A 25,558-nucleotide genomic window follows, 5' to 3' on the forward strand; every position below is an offset into this window, starting at 1 on the left:
GTATCCCTGTACATAAGAGATTTGATTTAGATTATACATGAATGGCCTAATGGTTTTCCCTACTTCTGTTTAAGTCTGAATTTTGCAAAAGGAGCTCATGATCTGAGCCACAGTCATCTCCTGGTCTTGGATTTGTCACTTTTGAAATTTCTTCCTCTCAAGCATTAGTTATTTAGTTTCCTGTCTTATGTAGGTTCAAAAACTGGCAAATGTCTTGTGGAAGAGGCCTAATGTTTGTCACAAGCCCCTTTATCTAGTGGGATTTCTGTTTCATTAGTTCTATGACTGTGCATGAAATTTCACTCAGCTTTCTTCACTTAGTCCTCCATCAGCTTGACTTTGTTTTCTGCTAGATTTCACTCCATTGTGCCATAGTATATTTTTAAAAATTAAAAATCCAACATTTATATATTACTATTAACTATATATTACTATTACTACTAACTAAAATTCAAATTGTTTAAAAAAAATGCAATATCTGCAAGGTACAATAAAGTTAAGTGCAATAGAATGAGGTGTACCTGTATGTCATAACTGGAAGTGGAAATCCTATTCAGACCACCTTTAATTTCTCTCTGTGATGTATCAATAGTTTTCTGTTTAGTGTTCTTATATCTTTTTTATACTTAGTTATTTGATGTTTTGATGATAATGTAAAGTGCATATCTTTTGGTTTTTAATTGTGTAACTTTTCAGATACCAAAGAATATAGGGGAATTCTTAAAAGTTTGTTCTCTTATCTGGTAACTCTTCTGAAAACTTAACATATTTTATATGTTATCAGTAGATTGTTTTAGATTTTCTGTATCCCTGATTATATCAAATATGAAAAGTGACAGTATTATTTCTTCCTTTCTTATCCTTATATGTCTGATTTCTTTTTCCTGCTAATGCCATTTAAGACTTTTACTAACATACTGAATAGAGAGGGTAAGAGTTGGCATCCTTATTTTGTTCCTAATGCTACAGTGGACATTGTTCACACTTCACTATAAATAGGATTGTGGCTCTAAAGTTTTTTGTAGTTCCCCTTTGCTACAAGTTTTTAATCATACATAATTATTGAATTTCATCAAATGTTTTATCTGACTATATTGATACGATCATGCAAATTTTCTCCTTTTGATGTGGTGAGTCATATTGGTTGATATTTGAATGTTAACTTACCTTGAACTTCTGGAGTAAACCAGCTTGATAGGAATTCATTCACACACACAGACATTCACTCACTCACTGTACATTTGGTTGTCTAACATTTTAGGATTCTTGCTTCTATATACATAAGGGAGATGGGCCTACTTTCTTTTCTCATAATTGTCCTTTTAATTAGTGACTAGTAAACAAAGGATCGGAGAAGGCGATGGCACCCCACTCCAGTACTCTTGCCTGGAAAATCCCATGGACAGAGGAGCCTGGTAAGCTGCAGTCCATGGGGTCGTGAAGAGTCAGACACGACTGAGCGACTTCACTTTCACTTTTCACTTTCATGCATTGGAGAAGGAAATGGCAACCCACTCCAGTGTTCTTGCCTGGAGAATCCCAGGGACGGGGGAGCCTGGTGGGCTGCAATCTATGGGGTCACACAGAGTTGGACACGACTGAAGTGACTTAGCAGCAGCGGCAGCAGACAAAGGATAGAGATTTAAAAGCTCTTCTGGTTTTGTGATATAGCCAGTACATCAATATGATACAATACAGTATTGCTCCTTTTTTGGGGTGCTGTGCTGGGTCTTTGTTTCTGTGTGGGGCCTTTCTCTCATTCGGTGCTTGGGCTTGTCGTTGTAGTGGCTTCTTTTGTGGGCTCACTAGTTGTGGCTTCAGGCTCTAGAGTACAGGCTCAATAGTTGTGGCATAGGCCCAGTCACCCCACTCTGCAGAATCCTCCCAGTTCAAGGATTGAACACATGTCGCCTGAAGTGGCAGGAGAATTCTTAACCACTGGCCCACCAGGGAAATCCAATATTACTCCATTTTTTAAAAATAAATATTTTTTATTTTCAAAAACTTTAAAATCTGTAGAAAAGATACTAACATAACACAGTTAACTCCTCTCCCAGTTTTTCCTACTGTCAGTTAACCTCTTTACCATAGTATATTTTTAAAAATTAAAAAAGCCAACATTTATATATTACTATTAACTAAACTTCAGGCTCTTTTTAGATTTCACTAGTGTTCCCATTGGTGACCTTTTCCTGTTCCCAATATACTGGACCCAATCCAGTGTATCTCATTGTATTTAGTAGTCATCATGTCTCCTCAGTCTTCTCTGCTCTGTGACAGTTCCTCATTCCTTCCATGTTTTTCATGATTTTGAAAGTCTTGAGGAATATTGGTCTGACATTTTGTGGAGTTTTTCTCAATCTGAATTTGGCTGATGTTTTTCTCTTGATCAGACTGGAGTTCTGGGATTTGGCAAAGAATACCATAGGTGAATTCTCACCACATCATAACAGAATACGTAATGTCCACATGGTATCACTGGTGATGTGAACCATCATCACTTGGATAACATGGTGTTTGCCAGGTTCTCCACTGTGAAGTTACTTTTTCTCCCGTTTTTGATCTCTTCTTTGGAACTCAGTGAATTCAGGACTGGACTTAAGGAGAAGATTAAGCTTCACCTCCTTGGGGAGGAGATTAATGGCAAGAGGGGCTTACCTACATATGGGGTTTTTCTATTAGCATGATTTGTCTTATCCCTCCTATTATTTACTTGTTTATACAGTCATTTATTTACTCTATTATATCTTAATATGTATTCTTTATAATCTTTATACATAATTGCAACCTTAAAAACCTCTAGTTCCCCCACTGACATATAAATTTTTTGAGGAAAGATTTTATTTCTTGTTTGTTTTTGTATACTCTATGTGTTTAGCATACTCCCTTCCCTAGTGGCTCGGACGGTAAAGCTTCTGTCTGCAATGCAGGAGACCCGGGTTCGATCCCTGGGTTGGGAAGATCCCCTGGAGAAGGAAATGGCAACCCACTCCAGTATTCTTCCCTGGAAAATCCCATGGATTGAGGAGCCTGGTGGGCTACGATCCATGGGGTTGCAAAGAGTCGGACACGACTGAGTGACTTCACTTTCACTTTCTAGTAATTTTATTTTTGAATGGATGTATTTTCACTTCAACTGAAAAGGACCTTGTCCTTATTAAATAGCATTGTGAATTGAAACTAAAAGTCGGTTTTAAAGTACATTTGATCACATTGTAATAAGTATCTAAAAAAGCAAAGGGTACTGCAGAAATAACCATTGGAGTCTGATGTGTCTCCACAAAATATTGAAGTAATGTTTGGAAAGAAATAACGATTTGTGATAAGCCAAGGATATGACCTGCTTTGCCCTTTCTCTTCTTTTTCAGATCACCAGAGGAGATTAAATCCCCGTTTTCTCCCTTCTCTGGAAAATTATCATCTGATGCAGTCACTCAGATAACAACAGAAAGTCCAGGTAAAGCCACGTTTTCATCTGAAATTTTTGTTAATGCTGAAGATCGTGGACATGAAATTCCAGAGCTCAATACACAGAAGTCGGGCAACATTCCTGTCAAGTTCGCTTCATCATCTTCAGTTCAACAGATTACTGTTCCTCATGGTACAGATGGTAAGAGAATATGATTGCGTTTTAGGTCATATTATCAACTTTCATGTGTAATTAAGAAATTTCTTGATTGAGTCTTTCTAGTTAGAAAACCTGATTTTAATTTTAATCTTTAAGCTGTACATGATTATATCATTTATTTTTCATAACCATGAGAAGGATATAGTTTATTATGTTTTTATTTCTGTTCCATTGGCGTTAACAACCTATGTGAAACGCATGCTACTTATGGTTGACATATTTTCATCTCATAATACTTGTCATAAGAGTGCAAGTAGTTCATGAAAGCTGAAAAACTGTAGAGGTTCAATTTAAGAGAGGCAGGCGAATGATTTGGCTTTTTTTTTATTTTTTAACTATCATTTCATATAATATATTAAACAGATTTTGCAAGCACAATACCAGTCTATTTCTTGCTCTTGAAACATTGACCAGGGACCCAGGTTGGCTATGACCCTGCTGTCTTTAAAACATGGAACCATGGATTCACCATCATAGTCAACTGGAAGGGATGGAAAACATGGAGGTGCACATGTGGGAGGCTCTTATGGGCTGGGCCTAGAGGTGGCCCATATCACTTTCCACTGACTAGGGTTAGTTTAAGTGTGCTTTCCAGGATGAAGAAGAAATGAGATTTGGTGAACAGCTAGTGATCTCTACCATAGGGTTTACATTTAGGGTGTTTGTATGCCATCTTGACAGTGATGTTTTGATAGTGCTTATACTATGTAACCGGAGAAAGCAATGGCACCCCACTCCAGTACTCTTGCCTGGAAAATCCCATGGGGAGCCTGGTAGGCTGCAGTCCATGGGGTCGCGAAGAGTCAGACACGACTGAGCGACTTCACTTTCACTTTTCACTTTGATGCATTGGAGAAGGAAATGGCAGCCCACTCCAGTGTTCTGCCTGGAGAATCCCAGGGACGGGGGAGCCTGGTTGGCTGCTGTCTATGGGGTCGCACAGAGTCGGACACGACTGAAGCAACTTAGAAGCAGCAGCAGCAGTAGCAGCATACTGTGTAACATTCAAAATTATAGCAAGCTATTTTCTTTTTCAGACCAGTAACTGGAAAATTAAGTTCCCATTCTTCCTGTAAATAAAAGTGGAAGCTTTAAATTACTAATTTTAAAGTATCCAGTAACTTGTACAAATCTATTCAAAATAAATTTTAAGTTTCCCTACTTGTGCAAAAAGTTTATGTGTCTATAGATAAAGATGGGATATGCTTTAAATATATAAAGAAAATTGCTTTGTTCTGAATTTAAATTGCACTGAATTTAATTTGAATAAATACATTTATATGTTGAGATGGTTATATTTCTCATACATTTTTATTGTAATATAAAAACATACCCCACAAATGTATAGTCTAATAAATCTTTAACATGTTAGTTACCTGTTGCCACCATTATACCATGTAAGAACCTCGAAAATCTCAGAGCTTTATAGCAAACATTTGCTTTTCTCACTCATGGGCTTACTAGTCAGTTGAAGTGTGGCATCAGGATGCAAAAATGCTTTGGGTCTGTCCTACATGCCTTATTCTGAAAGCCAGGGTACTCTTGGCTGTGTTCTCGTGTTGGTGGCAGAAGCACAAGAGAGGATATCCAACTATGAAAGTGTATTTTATACCTCTTCTGACATCAAATGGATCAGTCTATATAGAGGCCACAGTTTATATAGTCTTACATACAGGTACTTAGAAAAGACTGCTTTAAAAGGTAAATATTGTTTGGTTTACCAATAAAAGATTAACTCTGTGGATTTAAAAGTAAAATTTTCAAAAATATTTTAAAGTATACGGAATAAAAAGTTAAATTTATGATTGAGTGTCCACTGCTCTGAAGTAAATTAAGGGTAATATGCTGTATGTCTACATTTAATTCCATTTTCAAGTTTTTTGAAGAAGTAAATTTTACGGTTGAACTTTCTTCTTTACCATTCTCCAGTCCTTTTTTTCTCTTCCAGGAACAATTATTATTTGCTGTATAGTGGCTTCTTCCCCCATAGATAGGCAGTTCACACTTTAAGACTTCTGCATGCATACATATAAACTTGTTGACAATTCAAAAACTCACCTCTCTCTTAGAATTCTCCATCTCACATGATAGCCATTCTTGCTCTAGGTCCACTGTAATTCTGTCCAAATGTTATTGTCCATTTTCTGTGAACTTTGAACTAAATTTACATACACTGACAGAAGAAGAAAACTAATAAATCAGTATTCCTACAATGATGACTACAGCACGTCCAAATAGAAGTGAAGGCTATAGCCTATTTTTTCTATTATTTAAATTCTTCCATCCTTTATACATCTCTTTGTTCCCCTTGAATTCATCCAGGTTCTCATTAGCTGGGTTTTTGCTTATTGCAGTGGTACAAGTATTCTTAAGTAGGCTAAGACTTCACTAGCCCTTATTTATAAATTTCAAATAATTTTTATTAATTTCTATGATCAAGCTTGGTAAAGTGGTCCCCTTATTATTAGCCAGACTCCTATTGACTGTCTTTTTTCTAAGGTAACCTTATTTCTCCTTGATAGTTAAGGTCAGTCATAGTTTAGTCAACATTATGACTCCCTATTGCCTGCTTATGTCACTATTTCAGTGACATAAAGAATGTAAAATGACTAGATGGCTCCTGTCTCTTGATAGAATTGCCCCTCCCTTATTTCTAAGATCTTCCATCTAACAAAGCACAGTCACGGAGATGGAAAGGAAACGATTTTAAAGGCTTCTACCTTTTTTCCTGAATACATGCATTCTGTCTATGGGATAGAAGTATCAGAACCATATATGGTTCTGAGCATGTGCCAGATTCTGAAGCTAGCATTCCAGCCTCAGAAAGTGATACCCACCAGCTTGTGCCACAACGGTTTTCAGTGAATTGTTCACTCACTTTTTTTCTTTTTTTTTTTTTGAGTTTACCGTAGTTGTGGGTGATCAGACTTCTGATGAGAAGAGTGAATTCCTTTAGGCATCAGCCTCTTGTCTCATTTCCTTCACTCTGAAGTCAGTTCCTTGGTTGGAAGCAGGGTACTAGTAATATGGATTTCATATCAAATCATCAGAATGATGGAGTAGTAATTCTAAGTACTATAAAAGTTATTGTTGTCTCCAGAGTCAGGGAGTTCTCATTCCTGGGGCTATCAGACTCTGTCTTGAGTATCACTTCTTGGCCTTTTGGCTAAGATCAAACGATTTTTATAAACTAGACATGTGTAACTAGGAGTCAGTCTAGAGCTGATGACAGGATACAAGGGAAAATCATGGTCTGTAAGGATAAACTGAAGAAGCTGGTCTGTTTGATCAGAGGTGATAGCTGTGTACAAAATTCTGTTCAGATATGTGATACAACCCCATAATATATTCAGAAATAACCTGAACAAGAAATTTATACGACCTTTGTGTAGGGATGGGGCTTCCCTGATAGTTCAATTGATAAACAATCCACCTGCAATGCAAGAGACCCCGGTTCGATTCCTGGGTCGGGAATATCCGCTGGAGAAGGGATAGGCTACCCACTCCAGTATTCTTGTGCTTCCCTTGTGGCTCAGTTGGTAAAGAATCCGCCTGCAATGCTGGGGACCTGGGTTTGATCCCTGGGTTGGGAAGATCCCCTGGAGAAGGGAAAGGCTACCCACTCCAGGATTCTGGCCTGGAGAATTCCATGGATTCTATTTCATGGACTATTCTGTATAGTCCATGGAGTCGAGAAGAGTCGGACACGACTGAGTGACTTTCACTTTCATGTTCACTTTCACTGTGTAGGGATAGAAAAGAAAGGACCAGTAGACTAAAAGAAGGGATGAAATATTTCTGAATAGTAAAACTGAATATTGTAAAGATGTCATTTATTCCCAAATGAATGTATACTCCTAACATAATTCTACTCAAATTCTAGCAAAATTGTTGTTTTGTACTTAAATTTTGATCTTAAATTTTATCATGGAGAATAACAAAGAAAATTCTGAAAAAGAAGAGTAATGAAGAGGATAAATTTTAGCAGTAGCTGATGGAGTGTTTTAATGGGATGCCTAGAAGTTGCACACATTATTCTCACACTTGACTTATGGGCCGAGACTTAGTCATATGTCCATACATGGCTACAGAGGAGATTGGGAAATATAATGTACAGATGGACAGTATGTACCCAGCCTAATATTAAGATCTTGTTACAGAGGGGACTTCCCAGGTATTGCAGTGGTAAAGAATCTGCCTACAATGCAGGCGATGGTGGTGGGGAGTGGGGGGTGTGGGTTCAGTCCCTGGATCAGGAAGATCCTGGGGGAAGAAAGTGGCAACCCACTCCAATATGCTTGCTTGGACAATCCCATGGACATAGGAGCTTGATGGGCTACAGTCAGTGGGGTTACAAAGAATCGGATGTGACTGACCATACATGCACGCTGTTACAGAGGACTTGCATGGTGGTCAGTGGTTGAGAGTTTACCTGCTGATACAGGGGATATGAGCCTCTTGATGAAAGTGAAAGAGGAGAGTGAAAAAGTTGGCTTAAAGCTCAACATTCAGAAAACTAAGATCATGGCATCCAGTCCCATCACTTCATGGCAAATAGATGGGGAAACAGTGGCTGACTTTATTTTTCTGGGCTCCAAAATCACTGCAGATGGTGATTGCAGCCATGAAATTAAAAGACACTTACTCCTTGGAAGGAAAGTTATGACCAACCTAGACAGCATATTAAAAAGCAGAGACATTCCTTTGTCAACAAAGGTCCATCTAGTCAAGGCTGTGGTTTTTCCAGTGGTCATGTATGGATATGAGAGTTGGACTATAAAGAAAGCTGAGTGCCAAAGAATTGATGCTTTTGAACTGTGGTGTTGGAGAAGACTCTTGAGAGTCCCTTGGACTACAAGGAGATCCAACCAGTCCATCCTAAAGGAGATCAGTCCTGGGTGTTCATTGAAAGGACTGATGTTGAAGCTGAAACTCCAATACTTTGGCCATCTGACGCGAAGAGCTGAATCATTTGAAAAGACCCAGATGTTGGGAAAGATTGAGGGCAGAGGAGAAGGGGACAACAGAGAATGAGATAGTTGGATGGCATCACTGACTCAATGGACATGGGTTTGGGTGGACTCTGGGAGTTGGTGATGGACAGGGAAGCCTGACGTGCTGCGGTTTATGGGGTTGCAAAGAGTCTGACACGACTGAGCGACTGAACTGAACTGAACTGAACAGGGAACATGGGTCTGATCCCCAATCTGGGAAGATCCCACATGTCTTAGGGCATCTAAGCCCATGAGCCGCAACTACTGAGTCCAGGTGCCTAGAGCCCATGCACCATGACGAAAACATAGCCTCCATTCACTGCAACTAGAGAAAGCCTGCGAGTAGCAACAAAGACCCAGCATAGCCATTAATTAATTGGTTAATTTTTTTTAAAGATGCTGTTATAGAATCAGGGTTTCTACCACATCTTGAAAGAAAAGTATATAGAAAAAGACTTCATCCTCTATAATAATCAAATTATTATACTGTCACAGACATTTTAGAAAGAATTTTAGAAGTTTATAATAAAACAACTTTATAAATGACATACTTTTAAACTCTGAAATCAGAAAATCTGTGTGATACAGGACAGCAGGGGAGAATAGGTATGCTATAAACAGAAAGTCTTTTTTTCACAGAATTCTCAATTATTGAAAATTTAGTTCACCCCTAATTTTTAACATTAGGAGAAGGGTTAAATACACTTAATTTGTAGTATAATGATTTTTTTAAAATGTGAAGCTGTGAAATAAAATGAAAATTGTATTAATGTAAAGTGGAAAAGCTGAAGTCCAAGTTATATATACTGTACACAACTATGTAAACAAATACAGAGGGAAGACATGTGGGAAGTACATTAAAATGTTAATAACAGCTATCTTGGGTAGTAGAACTTTGTCTTTTTTACTTTTGTGTATTTTGTTAATATTGAGAATTTATACTTTTATAATAGAAAACTTTTAGTTTGAAAATCTGCCACAAATAATAGAATTAGATTTATTTCCTATGATTCTAGAGGCAGAACCTCCAAAGTTGAGTTGTAGGGGTTAAGAGTGACCAGGTTTGCGTTCAGTATAAGGTAAAGTGTTTCTTGGAGAAATATATTTGAATAGATTGCTATATATTGGAATAGGTGCTAAAACCACTCTTATTTAGACCGCATGCTGCTGTAGTTTCTCCAGTACTTCCTATCTTCCTCAGCATTTTCTAATTTTTTATATCACTAATAATTTATTAAAATACTAGATGATTTACTTATTTAGTGTGCTAATTGTATACTGTTTATGTCCTTCTAGAATTCTAGTTCATGAATATATCCCAAGAATCTTGAAGGGTTCTTAATGTTTATTCAGTTAGTTAATAAATGTTTTCTTAATAATTATTCTGATCTTTATCTCCTTAGGCCAGCCTTTACTGTTGCCATATAAGCCTTCTGGTAGTACGAAGATGTACTATGTTCCACAGTTAACACAGATTCCTTCGTCTCTGGATTCCAAATCAGACACCACCATTGAGAGCTCACACTCAGGTATGACATATGAAAGCTCATTGCTATTTAGTTTTTAAGTGAAATATGGAACTATTTTTGATCAGTCTCTGGTTCAGATAAGTGTCAGATATATTGTGTACACTCAAACATATAATAAATATTTCAAGAAAATTGTGTGAACAGTTACATGTTTTGGTTAGTGGATTCCATCTAGGACAAAGGTTTCCAAGTTTTCTGTGTTCATAGTGACCTTAGTTTTTGGTTGGGTGATCTTTTTCCCCATTATCATGTGGATATGAGTCATCAGCAGCATAGAATTACAAGAAGTATTTTTTTCAAATACTAAGCTATTGTGTTATTAGCACATAAAAATACTGTTTTGATCTAGCAACTTAATAAGCAAAAATATTAGGTTTTTTTTTTGGTTTTGTGTTTGAAAGAAAATATTTTACTGTGTTCATAAATACCCATAATTACTTACTGATGAGACATGTGCAGCTATTGGGCACTGTAAACTTTCTCAAACCCTGAGATGAAATGGGACACAACCACTCTCCTTCACTATTTTTGTTACAGAAACAGTCAAAAACCCAGCTCTGCAAAGATACAACAGAGTTGAAAGGAATGTAACAGTATCTAATGTTGAAACATTTAGGTGCTAGTTTCTGTATGTGCTGTGTGTGCTAAGTCTCTTGTGACCCTATGGACTGTAGCCCGCCAGGTTCCTCTGTCCATGGGATTTGGTTATTTGTAGTGTACACCAGATATTAAGTATCACTATTTCCCTAGGATTTTAAAATATCCCACAGCACTTCTTTGAGATCACCACAAGAGAACTGTAGATTTAGAAAGTGAATAGCACCCCATGGAAAAGCTCAATAAACATTTTCTGTGGAAAATTATAAGATACAGATACTGAGTTGGTAGGATGTGGGGTTTTGATTGTTGGGATAACATATTAATTGGTCCACGGGAGATGATTTGATTCAGTTTAAATATGAATTTTTCATGATTGGTCAGTAGACATCTTTATGTGTGTAAGAATTAAAAAGAAAGTAGTTGTCCCTGGTGTTACACAGATTTGATTTTAAGAAAACCAAACTAGTGTCTAATGGTAACTGAGGTTAAACCCCTGTTACTGCTGCTTCTGACTTCCCAATGTGATGCCAATGTTAGGATTGATTGTTAAGCCTATAACCAAGATCTGGAAAGAATTTTTCACTACCTTCATGGCTATGATTTTAAAAAGACACTTAATGGCTACCAGAAATAAAATAAGCTCACTTAATTGATTGTAGGTAGGAACATCTTTGATCTCAGTCTCACTTTCAGCCCCCTAGTTCAGAAGACAGAAATGTACCAATAGAAATCTGATCAAGTGTTCAGTATTTTTGAGGTCTCCTGTGTGCTTCTGTTCATTTACATCCCTAACACTTCCCTCTGGAGACATTAACTTTGAGAAAAATGGGACAGCAGTGGGAAGAGAAAATGACTCAGGAATGGTACATTGTATCATGAGAAATACTGTCCCTATAAAGTACTGAATTCATCAGTTAGACAAGAGATCTGTTAGCTATATACTTGAGGTTGTAATTTTTTCATGTTCTTCCATCTGTTCTGAGAGTGGATGGAATTAACAATAGAAAATAATACTTTCTTATACCAGTAGAGCTACTGGTGAAATCCTTGAAACTGTTCTGATAGCTATTGTCTAAAGAGTATATTGTGTTTCCATAGATATATGGAAGATCCAACTAGAGTTTGGAGCCGGGGGCAAGTCATAAACCACTGCAGATATTTGGGCCAAAAAATTTCTCAATTGAGAATGAGTAAACTGTTGAACTCATAAAATCCTTTTAAAAACAAAAACACAAGGCAAAGGTAATCTCACAAAAAAAGAGATTTGCTCTTGTTGTTCAGTCGCTCAGTTGTGTTTGACTCTTTGTGACTCCATGGGACCCCATGGACTGCTGCACACCATGCTTCCCTGTCCTTCACCATATTCCAGAGCTTGCTGAAACTCATGTCCATTGAATCGGTGATGCCATTCAACCATCTTTCCCAGCATCAGGGTCTTGTCTAATGAGTCAGCTCTTCACATCAGGTGGCCAAAGTATTAGAGCTTCAGCTTCAGCATCAGTACTTCCCATGCTGTCTAGGTTGGTCATAGCTTTTCTTCCAAGGAGCAAGCGTCTTTTAATTTCATGGCTGCAGTCACCTTCTGCAGTGATTTTGGAGCCCAAGAAAATAAAATCTATCAGTGTTTCCATTGTTTCCCCATCTGTTTGCCAGAAAGTGATGGGAACGGATGCCATAATCTTAAGTTTTTTGAATGTTGAGTTTTAAGCTAGCTTTTCACTCTCCTCTTTCACTTTCATCAAAAGTTTCTTTAGTTCCTCTTCACTTTTTGCTGTTAGAGTGGTATCATTTGTGTATCTGAGATTATTGATATTTCTCCTGGCAATGTTGATTCCAGCTTGTGCTACATCCAGCCCAGCATTTCACATGATGTACTCTGCAGTGGTTAAATAAGTTAAATAAACAGGGTGACAATATTCCCTGAAATGAAAGAAAGAGATAGATGTTAGAGATACACTCTTTGGGACTAGTAACACTGTGAAATAGTAACAAGGTTCCAGTTATATTTGAGAGTAAGCTCTGTGAGGATAGGTACCATGTCTGTTTTTAAAGATATTTATACCTCATATCAATATAAAGTATATATGTTATTTTTATATTCATTTAGAGATATTTAAATAATGTATATACTACTAACACTTAACTGTCAATAGAAGCAAAAAGCCATTGGGAGAGAACTGGCTGGAATTTTTAAAAGAAGATGAGAAGTTATAGCCAAAAAATGGCGGAGAAAATTATAGCAGAAAAAAATGGTAGCATGAAAAATTTTGCCCTGTGATAAAAACAACAGAAATTTGGCAAAACTTTATAGAAAACTTTTCCAAAATTCTGGAAATAAACCAAAGTCTTGTAGCCTTTGTAGTAAGCATTTATTGAAGAAAAATGTCTGAACCTTGATAAGAATAGTAAGCTTGTGGCATTTTAATTTACTCTATTCTCATCCCCACACCCAGCTCAATGAGAATCTTGAAAAATATCAGCCTATAGTTCCAGGACTAGAGGGAGTAGAACAGAGCTAGTTCTCTTTCAAGACTCCACTCAAAAGGCATGTCTTTATTTGACATTACTCAGAGCTGTCCAGTGTGTATGAGCTTCTTTTAAAGGAAAAACTGAAGATGAGATGTCTATAGATATTTTGAAAGCCATTAACATATTCCTAGGGCTCTGGAAGACTTACACATGTGCACAGGCCTGTGTGCATGCTCAGGAAAGACCTGAGACCTTTAACTTTGCCTGCCCTTAAGGCTGTGGACAAGAAGAAAGGAAAGGCTAAGGCAGAATTTTTAACTCCCTGCCCTCAGTGTTGAAGGCTCTGTGCACGTAATCCCTCAGCAAAGACAGAGAGATTCATTGTTTATAGATGTTTAAGAATATCTGTATCTTAGCTTATCACTAAGCTAGTTGAGTGGGAACTTCAGTAGAGTTTACAGAATTAGTTTAGAAAAGTTACTTTAAAAAAATAGCATAAGTCACAGTATGTTCAAAGAACTAAGTGAAACCATGTCTAAAGAACTAAAGGGGGCTTCTCTGGTGGCTGAGTGGTAAAGAATCCACCTGCCAGTGCAGCACACAAGGATTTGATCTCTGATCTGGGAATATCTCACATGCCGCAGAATAATTAAGCCCCTGCCCCTGAGCCACATTTGTTGAGCCTGTGCTCTAGACAGAGCCCATGAGCCGCAACCTGCTGAGCCCACGTGCTACTATTTAAGCCTGCATACCCTTAGATCCCTGGAGAAGGCGATGGCACCCCACTCCAGTACTCTTGCCTGGAAAATCCCATGGACCGAGGAGCCTGGTGGCTGCGCAGTCCATGGGGTTGCGAAGAGTTGGACACGACTGAGCGACTTCACTTTCACTTTTCACTTTCATGCATTGGAGAAGGAAATGGCAACCCACTCCAGTGTTCTTGCCTGGAGAATCCCAGGGACGGCGGAGCCTGGTGGGCTGGGCTTCCGTCTATGGGGTCGCACAGAGTTGGACACGACTGAAGCGACTTAGCAGCAGCAGCAGCAGCCCTTAGAGCCCATGCTCAGCAACAAAGAAGCCACTGCAATGAGAAGCCCATGCACTGCAACTAGAGAGTATCCCCGCTCGCCACAACTAATGAAAAGCCCACACAGCAAGGAGGACCCAGCACAGCCACAAATGAACAAACAAAAATTCAACAAAGAATTAAAAGAAGGTATAAGAACAGTGTTTTACCAAATAGAGAATATCAGTAAAAGAGAAATTATAAAAATCACCAAACAGAAATTCTGGAGTTGAAAATTTTGTATAATAACTAAAATAAAAAATTCACTAGAGAAAACTCAATATCAGATTTGAACAGGCAGAAGAATGAATCAGTGACTTAGTGAAGATAAGTCAGTCGAGATTATCCAGTGTGAGAAACAGAATAAAAAAAGAATGAAGAGAGGTCCACAGAACCTCAGAGCCCTATGGATTACCCTCAAGCAATCTGATATACACATAATGAGATGGAGAGAGAGAAAAAGGCTGAAAAAGTATTTGGAGAAATAATGGCCCCAAACTGGCAAATTTAAGGACTCCTGTTAATCTGTGCATCCGAAATACTCAAGGAAGTCCAAGCGTGATAAACTCAGAGATCCGTGTCTAGATACATCATAAGCCATCAAAAGACAAAGAATGTTAAAGCAGCCAACACGAGTACAGAGTCTCTTCAAAGAGACTTCTGATTTCTCATCAGAAGCCATATAGACCGGAAGGCATTACAATGACATATTCAAAGGCTGAGGAAAAAAACCTACCTACCAAGTATTCTGTACCCAAAAAAACTTCAAAAAAAAAGGAGAGATTAAGACATTCTCAGATACTCAGATAAACAAAAATTGAGACTACATTGCTAACAAACTGACTCACAGAAAGTACTAAAATTTTTCAAGATGAAATAATAACTCAATAACCTAAATAGTAACTCAAATCCACATTGAAAAATAAGAGTAATAAAAGTAACTACATAAGTTAATACAGACAGTAGAAAGGTATTTTTATTTGTAGTTCCTTTTTCCTTCTATATGACATAAAAGACTAATGCAAAACAATAATTATAAATTTATGTTATTGGACACAAAATGTATAATGCTATATAACTTGTGAAAATAGCATAAAGAGGGGAGGAGACAATTATAAAGGAGAAAAGTTTATATATACTATTAAAATTGCTATTAATTTAAATAGATTGTTGATTTATATTAACATGTGAATGTTAATTCCCAGGACAATCACTAAGAAAATAACTTTATATATAGTAAAAGTCATCATAGGAATTAAAATGATATACTAATAAATAGCTATTTGACACAAAAGGGGCATAGTACAGAAACTGAGGAGCAAAAAAAAAGCATAAAACATTGAAAACAATAGAAAAATAGCAGACTTAAATCCTACACTCAAACTACATTAAATGTAAGTGGATTACAATTTGATAGAAAGGCAGAGATTGACAGATTGGCTAAAAAGACATAATTTAACTGTATGCTGTCTGCAGAAGCCTCACTTTATTTTTTTATTGAAGTATAGTTGATTTACAATATTGTGTTTCAAGTGTATGGCAAAATGATCAATTTTACCTATATATATTTTTTCAGATTATTTTCCATTATAGTTATTATAAGATACTGAATATAGTTCCCTGTGCTATACAGTAGGTCCTTGTTTTTTTTATCTTTATGTATAGTAGTGTGTATCTTTTAATCCCAAACTCCTAATTTACCCCGTGTCCCCAGCTTTCCCTTTGATAACCATAAGTTTGTTTTTAACATCTATGAGTCTATTTCTGTTTTATAAATAAGATCATTGGTATCATTGTTTTTAGATTCCACATATAAGTGGTATGATACTGTGTTTGTCTTTCTCTGAAAAAGCCCCTATTTGGGTAATTCCCTGGTGGTTCAGTGGTTAAGACTCAGCACTTTCACTGCCGTGGACCCGGGTTCAACCCTTAGTTGGGGAACTGAGATCCCGCAACCCGTGCAGTGAGGCCAAAAAAAAGAGACTTACTTGAGATTCAAAGATAAATTAGTTAAAAGTTAAAGGATGGAATAGAATATGCTCTGTAAAAAAAAAAAAAAGCAAAGGAGGGCTAGAGTGTCTATTAGGAGACAAAATAAACTTCAAAACAAAAATTGTTATTAATGACAGTGTCATTTTATAATGATGAAAGAGTCAATCCATCAAGAAAATATAACAATTATAAAATGTATATGCACCTAATAGCAGAGTACCAAATATATAAATCAAAACTAACAACTGAAAAAAAAATACATTATTAAAGGGAGAAATATTTCAAGCCAATAGCAAAAGGTCATATATTGTATAATTCATTTACATGAAATTCCCAGAATAAGCAAATCCATATAGACAGAAAGTAGCTTAGTGGATGCCAAGGGAATGGTAGGGGATGGGAAAATAGGGAGTAACTGCTACCATATGTAAGATTTCTTTGTGGGGGACAAAAATGTTCTAGAATTAGATATCAGTATTGGTTGTGAAAGCACTAAGAACTACTGAATTGTACACTTATTTTAATTTGTGAATTTTCTGTTTTGTCTCAGTTTAGATAAAAGGGGGGCAGCAACAATACAACGGAAAAGACTGTGTAAAGCTGTAAAGATTTGGTAGCAGGCGTAAAATATATTGTTCAGGCAGGAAAGGATGGAATTAGCATGGTGGAAGTTAAATTAGTGATGTGGACAAATCTGAGAAAGTCTCTAAAATTACAGAGGAAAAAGAAAGTGAAACAGCTGTGAGGGACTTCCTGGTGGTACAGTGGTTAAGAATCCGCCTGCCAGTGCAGTGGACGTGGATTTGATCCCTGATCTGGGAAGATTCCATGTGCTGCTGGAGCAACTAAGCCCACGTGGCACAACTGCTGAAGCCTGCACACCCTCGAGCTAGCGTGGCACCTGCCAGAGCCTGCGCCTGGAGCCTGTGCTCTGCAACAAGAGGAGCCTGCGCCACAAGGGAGGGTAGTCCCCACGTGCCGCAGCTGGAGGAGCCAGCCTGCAGCAACGAAGACCCAGCACGGCCAAAAGTAAATAGGAAAATGCTGCACAAGGTGATGAGAGGCGTAAGAAACATAGCTAAGTAAACCAAACCAAGAATTTTACCTGTAGCTGGGGAAAAAGGTAATAGTCAAAGGCTTAACCGAGGAAAACATCCTTCTCCTAAAAAAGGGAACACTGTATGCAGATTGAAAGTTATCATAAAAATCCAGGCAAAAATCAGTAGAAAGAGACTGAGATACATACCAGAAAAAGATTTTTGAGTATTAAAAGGGAAAAAAATCCTATAAATATACAGTTGAAAAAAGGGAACAAAATTAAATCTGATATCAGGTTTATTTGAAAGGTTAAATGTAAAAATAATGGAACCAAGTCTGTGTTTATTGGGAAAATTATATAATTCAAGGATTTATAGACCCAGTGCATATAGATTAAGCAATATAACAGTGAAAAGACATTTTCACATGTATACAAGAGCTAGAAAGTATGTTCAACCTCTGTACCTTCTTGGGAAATTTACTTGAAGACTCATCCAGCTGAAGAGATGAATCAAAATGAAGAATTCATTACAGAGAAATGAAGCTGAAAGTGACTGGTGGTGAACTTTGAAGTCAGTTTAACACAACACTCATCTAAATAGAAAATTTAGTTACACGGTTGGGGGAAAATGTCAGAAGTTAATTTTGGAATGAAAGGCACAAAAAGAATAAACAATTGTATTTTTTATCTTTAAGAGACTAAAGAGGTTTTGTTTTATTCATGACTTGGTTTTCCTACAACTAATGATACTAAAAGCACAGCCAAAAATAAATAAATAAATTGGACTTTAATAACATAACTTTTGCTCCCCCCAAAAAATTATCAGCATTGTAAAAAGTTTGCTCACAGAGTTGAGAAAAAAATTTGCAGTTCTTATATATCTGATAAGAGATTAATATCCATAATGTCTGAAGAACTCTTAACAGCTCAACAACAACAACAAAATCTCATTTTTAAATGAGCACAGCATCTAAAGAGACATTTCTCCAGGAAAGATATACAGATGGCCAAAAAGAATGTGAAAAGATGTTTTACATCATTAGTCATAAAGGAAATGCAAGTGAAAACTATGAAGAGATACCCAGTAGGATGGCTGTTAGGAAATAAAAAAGAACAAGGATTGCAGGAATATGGAAGATTGAAACTCTTTGGGTATTGCTAATGGTAATGGTGTAGCAACTATGGAAAACTGTATAGTGGTTCCTCAAAACATTAAACATAGAATTACTATATGAACTAACAGTTCTACTTCTAAGTACGGTCCCAGTATTCCTGACAGATACTATACTAGGTGCTACATTTATAGGGTTGTCCAAAATAAACATGTCCCCTCTGATTATGCTCAAGTGGGGAGGTAGATATGAACAAATAGATACAAATAAGTACACAAATTACAAATGATGCATTAAGAAAATAAGAGTTCTAAGAGAATAAGAGGATCCAGTTTAATTTTAGGAGCTCATGAAGACCTTGCTAAAGAAGAAACTCTAGAACTGAGATCTAGAAGGTATAGGTAAATTAGGCAGACAGAGTGAGGAGTGAAAGTGCTCTGGCTGGAGGGAACAATATGAACAGAGCTCCAGAAACAGTGAAGTTTGATGCATTTGGCAAATGAGAAGAAGGCAGTGTGGGTAGAGCAGAGCTGTGGCTAGAATTGGTTAAAGATGGGTAGGCTCAAGATGAGGCTGCTGCTGCTAAGTCACTTCAGTCGTGTCCGACTCTGTGTGACCCCATAGACGGCAGCCCACCAGGCTCCCCCGTCCCTGGGATTCTCCAGGCAAGAACACTGGAGTGGGTTGCCATTTCCTTCTCCAAAGCATGAAAGTGAAAAGTGAAAGTGAAGTCGCTCAGTCGTGTCCGACCCTCAGCGACCCCATGGATTGCAGCCTACCAGGCTCCTCCATCCATGGGATTTTCCAGGCAGGAGTACTGGAGTGGGGTGCCATTGCCTTCGAGTCAGGGTTGTGTAAACTATATTAAGGCATTTGAACTTTATTCCAGTTGGCAATTACGGTTTGATTTACATTTGTAATTTTTTCATGCTGCTACATAGAGGATAGCTTATGAATGAAAAGTAGGGAGTCAAGAAGTGGAATTGAGGATACTAGTTACCTAAAGGCTGTTGCAGTGGTCAGTATCAGAAGGGGTAGCATCTAGGATTAGAGTGATGATGATAGAGATGGAGAGAAATGGAAACATTCAACTTATTTTTATAAGTTTAATAGTTCCTCCTGGACTTGGTAATGAAATATGGAGAGTGAGGGAGAGGAGGTTAAAAAAAAATGGTTTCTAGTTTTCTAGAATAAGCAACTGGTAAAAAAAAGGTGACATTTACTGAGATGGAGAAGCCTGAGGAAGAAGCAGATTTGGGAAAGATGGTCAAGATACCTGCTTTGGACATGTTAAAAATGAGACTTCTGCATCCATGTGGAGATGTTAAATCTGCAGTTGAGTTTAGACAGAGTTGGTTTGCAGATGTGTTTGTGTACAAGTGCACTACATGGAATATGGCACATGATAAACATATGCTGTTTTTTATGAAAACATCCAGGTGGGTGTAGAGATTCCAGATCTCCTGTTAGAGTTCTGGACTCTTCCTGTCCCAAACATTAACCTGTACTTATTTTGATACATTTTACAGCTGAACACAGATACAGGAAAATAAGTATGCATACACTCAATGGCATATATATATTGTGTGGCTGCACTCTCTTTCAACTGCCTCTTGGCTCCAGTGAGGTTGATTCTCTTTTATATATACCTGCTGCTCTCAGGAACTGTATTCTTCCCCACCTCTGAAGCTGACATAATCACCTCTCTTGGAGAATAAAGGGAAGTTGTGAAAAAAACCTCATGTACAGTTGTTTGTGTTGTTCCATAATATATAAAAACAATTTTTTTTTTAAATGAGGAAAGGAAGTCTTTTTCTAATTTTGTTGCCAAATTCTTGGCTTTCTGTGCATTGATGCCCAACAGACATACAGACAGTTTTGGAGGAGGAGAGAGATGGCTTTATTCTTTCATTGTCCAGCAAAGGGGAAAATACAGCAGGCTAGTGTCTCAAGACTATGCCCCTTTTCTTTGGGTAATAGGGAGAGAATCACAATGAAGGTCTTGCATTTTAAAAAAATTTATCTGTTTGTTTGCTTTTGGCTACATCTTAGATGCACTGTGTGGGCTTCTCTCTAACTGTGGTGTGTGGGCTCAGTAGTTTGCGGCCCAAGGGACCAGTTGCCTCAAGGTACACCACTTCCCCATGGCTCAGACAGTAAAGAATCTGCCTGCAATGCAGGAGACCTGAGTTTGATCCCCGGGTGGGGAAGAGTCCCTGGAGAAGTGAATGGCCACACACTCCAGTGTTTGTGCCTAGGGAATTGCATGGACAGAGGAGCTTGGTGGACTGAAGTCCATGGGGTCACAGGGTCAAACTTGACTGAGTGACACTTTCACTTTCATGTGGGATCGTAGTTTCTGGACCACATCACCTACATTGGAAGGTGACTTCTTAACCACTGGACCACTGGGGATGTCCCTTGTATTTTTTTTTTTTTTTCCTTTGCAAAATTTCAAAAAAAGGCCACAGCTAGCATCAGGCAGCTCAGCAACTGGGCCTGCCGCTCCCTCAAGTTATTGATCCTAACCTTCTTTTTGGAATGCAGAATGCTACTGAGAGAGTGTAGGGGGAGAAGAATGCCAGGTGCAGAGTACAATTCATATGAATTGTATCAAAGAGTAATTAGCTTTGTTTGGCTTTGTGAAGAAGTCTAGCTACACGTGTTAGTAGTAACAGTAAAGAATAAGCCGAGATTATTCTTTTTCAGGCCTGTTTATGTTGTTTCCCCAGCCTGTTCACTGTTTCCTTATTTTCCTTGTTTATCAGAAAACTCTCATTTTTATTTAAGAAAAGTGTCATTTCTATTTTTGCTACAACAGTTTCTCCCCCAAATGCTGTAGAGGCTAGTTGTGTCCTAAGTACTGGAATCTGAAGCTCAGAAGAAAGGTTCCAGCTAGAGATACATATTTGTTGGTCATCAACATATAATTCTATACATTGGTGATTGGGGAGTTCATCCAGGAAGAGAAGAGAACCCAGTTCTGACCCCTTCAGGAACTCCAACACTGAGAGTTTTACTTGAAGAAAGGACAATGAGGATTTACCTGAAGGATAGGGAGCAAATAAAAGAAAGTGATGCCACAGAAGCAAAGAAAAGCTCAATGGACATACGACCCAGAAGGCTTAACAGGATTCTTGCAGTCTGTCCTGAAATATTCCTCATGACATATTTATACTATACTCATGGACTGATACTTGTGGTGGTGGTGGTTTAATCACTAAGTCACGTCTGACTCTCTTGCGTCCCCAGGGACTGTAGCCCATGAGGCTCTTCTGTCCATGGGATTTCCCAGGCAAGAATACTAGAGTGGGTTGCCATTTCCTTCTCCAGGGAATTGCCCCACCAAGGGATTGAACCTGCATCTCCTGCTTGTCAGGCAGATTCTTAACCACTGAACCACCTGAACTGATACTTAGCTTTTTTGGCCATGTACCTTTTTGGTGCTTACAAAGTGCATGAGATATGGAGTATCAGATAAGAAGGAAAAAAAAAATCACATTTTTGTAGAAGATAATTCTATAGTTACTACAAACTCTTACATATCCAGAGATGTTCTTTTGCCTCTTCTTTGTGACATGGGTAAACTTCTTATCAGTTCCTGTATTAGTGGACTTAATACTGAAATGTATTTTAAAAGAAAAAAATCTTATATTCAAATCTTACATTTATCACATAAAATTTTCCTTAGAATAATTTGTATTATTGTCAGATTGACCTTCCTAAAATGTGCCTGATTGTATTTCCCTTTATTATTACCCCGTTTAGTTTGGGATGCTATGCCCCGCTGAATTTTGTCCCAATTACTTTTTAATATCTCCCACCACTCTCTTTAATGTCTGACCACAAAAGTATCTGATTTTCTTATTTACTGTTTTCCTTGTCTTTGCTAATGCCATAACCTCTACCTAAAATGCTTTTGTTTCTTCCTTCCTCTTCATATTTCAGAAAGTCCCTACTTGCAATCTGTTTCTCCTCTTCTGAAAACATTTCTGAGCTAGAATTTGATCTCCCTTCTGAACAGATATTCTGCTTTCTATGTCTCCTCTTATGTCATTTGCTTCTCCATTGTATTGTAGCAGTATTGTACATTTCTGACAGCTTCAGTTTGACTGATGTCTCCTTCTAATTACCCTATAACACTCCCATGGTAGTGCCTTTTTTATAGAAGTGGTTTAAGAGGTAATTTTTTTTGTTTTTCTTTAAATTCTTATCTGTACTTATGTTAACTGTACTGCTTTTCCATTTTTCTGTAGGATCCAATGATGCCATTGCTCCAGATTTCCCGGCTCAGGTGCTAGGCACAAGGGATGATGACCTGGCAGACACTGTTAACATTAAACATAAAGAGGGCATCTACAGTAAGAGGGCGGTAACTAAGGCATCCTTGTCAATGGGGAAAAAACCCTTTCAGAAAGATAATGCAGGTGACTGGAGTGGCTTTGTGTATTTTGTGGCTTTTTTTTTTTTTCTCTGTATTCATCCTAAGTGGGAGTATTATCCTTTCTTTTTTTTCTACTTCATTAATGCGAATTTTTCTCCTAGGTGTTTTATTGGGTATGTACAAGAAGGAAAATATAAAATCTTTTTAAATGCTTCAAATTTTTGAAAACAATAAACTTTAGTTTCACTATGGAAACTAGATTGCAGCTTTTAAAATGAAATTATATCCAATTAAATGTTTTAAAGACTAAAATTCATAGAAAGTGTTGATTAAAATGCTTCGTGAATTTATCTGTCAGATGGTATAAATATCTCATCAATTGGCTTCTGCAGGAAAATCTGTGGCTTACATGTTGTTTTGAATGTTTTTTAATTTTGCTGCCAACATTTAAAAATAAGATTTCGGGCTTCCTTTGAAAAGTCAGAATATCTGGTTGCACTCAGCTTGTATTCCTTCTTGGCAATAATCAGTGAACCCTGAGGCATGACTGTCCTCTGCAGAAAGGATACACATTCTTCTGTTTGCATCAGTCCACATGAGTCTCAGGCTCATGAAGACTCAGTCTGCTTCATTCATCGATCTTGGGTCTTCATTCTTATTCCCAGATAAAGGCCCCAATGTTTTATAAAAGCTTTTAATCTTTAGGAATCTCCTTGATTTTTTTTTCCCTCTGCATCACTGATATTGTGCTTCTTTAATTGATACACAGTAGTATTTATTAAAGGAAAATTTCAGGAGCCACTGAAAACTCTACATGTATACTTACATATATTACTTTGTTACATTTACAGTTTTTTATTCATGTTCATAGCTATTAGCCAGATAGGAGCTACTAATCTGGGGGCAGTATTCAAACAAGGGCTGCTGGCTCTATGTTCTGGTTTGGGCATAGTGTTAATGATTTCCTGTGATGGTGTTAGTGCTTTTATGAGGAAACCAAACGAAAGGCTGCTTGCTAAAGTGCAGACATTCTTCCAGATAACTTTTGTTGCACTCAAAAGCATTTTGAGGTCTTTTGAAATAAGATAAGTTTATCTGCCAGTTAGCACTGAGGCTGCCAAGTAAATAAAAAGGCAACTGTTTTTTCAAAATGTAGTTCATAAATGAAAACGCTCATATGCTAGCTATATACTAGTGGCAGTTTGGTTCATGTAGGTGACACTGTGATCCCACTGTTAGACACTTGTGAAGAAGGTAGATATGCAGAAACTGACAGGAGACAAAAAGTGGTAGGCTCAGGGAACTCCATTAGAAGTCTGCACAGTGAACTTACTAACTGTGCATTTGGTAAGGATGTTGTGTTGGAAATAAAGTTGGGCTTTGTTACCTGAGGGACCCCTGTAACTTCCTGCTTCTTATAGGGATCATCTGTTACTATTATTGTTGGTCTACTTCAGACTTTACATCCTAAGGAAAAGCCCTCCTGATTAACCGTGGGCGAAGCCGAGCCTTAGAACCTCTCACTTTAAAGGGTTAAGAAGAATAGGGAGAAGATACCTGCTGGAGAAAACTTTTGTATACCAGCTAAGTGAACCCATTAAATATATCAGAAATAAAAATCTCATAAGGATTGGAATATAAAAGTAAGAAATTCTGATAGGAAATAGAATGTAAAAAGAAGGGAAAAGAAAAAAAAATGAAAAGAAAATTCAAGATTGACTCCAAAGGGTCATCATCAAAAAATAGGTGTTCCATACAGAAGATAAAGAAGGTAAAAAAGAAGCAATCAAAGGACTAGTATAGGAATAGATCCCAAAGGTGAAGGATATTAATTTTCATATTAATAGGAACCATTATGTACATAAAAATCCACATCAAAGCACATGACTGTTTGAAATTTTGATACACTGGCAAGAGGAGATTCAAAAGGCTTCCAAAGAGAAAACAAGTACCATATAAAGAAATGGATATTAGACTGATGTTAAACTTTTTAAAAATAATACATGCACTATTGATATTATCTATAAAATAGACAAGTAATGAGAACCTACTGTATAGCACAGGGAACTCTTCAGTGGTCTGTGGTGACCTAAATGGGAAGGAAATCCCAAAATAGGGGATATATGTATACGTATAGCTTGTTCCTTTTGCTGTACAGTAGAAACTTGATACAACACTGTAAAGTGACTATACTCCAATTAAAAAAAGGAAAGTAATACATGGGACTAGAAACTAAAGGAATAATGCCTTGAAATTATGAGGGAAAATTATTTCATTAAAATTAAAGATTTAAGTTTTTTAAAGGAAAACATAGAATGAAGGAAATGAGGTCAACATAGGAGAGTGGGAAAGGAATTGCCATTGCAGCAGTGGTGCAGAAGATCGAGAACGAGTTCAGATAGAGGACTGTAAGAAAAGTCAAGCTGATAAGACTGCCTTATATAGTTGACTGTATTTGGAAGAGATTTTCGATTCTGTTTCCATTTATAAGGATGATGAAGGGAATGGTATAGAGAAACTTAGCAAATGTAAAAACAGGCAATTGTTAACTCCTCAGGGAAAGCAAAACTTTTTAAAAGAAAGTAAATATGTTTACAGTATTCTAGTTGGTTTAATGTGAATAACAGAAACATAACACAATCACATATGAACTGAAGACTGACTAAATCAAGACTCTTATTTACATACTATATAAACACTGAACATTAGTATAGGGTTAAAACTTCAAAAGATAGAAGGAGGGAA

The 25,558-nt window shown here is 37.4% G+C and overlaps 1 protein-coding gene across 1 annotated transcript in view; it reads left to right on the top strand.

Annotated features, from left to right (window-relative positions):
• The window catches only part of ALMS1 (ALMS1 centrosome and basal body associated protein), a 186,417-nt gene that overhangs the window by 111,789 nt on the left and 49,070 nt on the right, over positions 1–25,558 (top strand). The window contains 3 exon segments of the mRNA XM_070379810.1: positions 3,369–3,610; positions 10,026–10,151; positions 22,686–22,856. Of these exon segments, the coding sequence (XP_070235911.1) occupies positions 3,369–3,610; positions 10,026–10,151; positions 22,686–22,856 (539 nt within the window).

This window comes from Bos mutus, chromosome 11 (genome assembly GCF_027580195.1).
Source record: "Bos mutus isolate GX-2022 chromosome 11, NWIPB_WYAK_1.1, whole genome shotgun sequence".
Taxonomy (NCBI): domain Eukaryota; kingdom Metazoa; phylum Chordata; class Mammalia; order Artiodactyla; family Bovidae; genus Bos; species Bos mutus.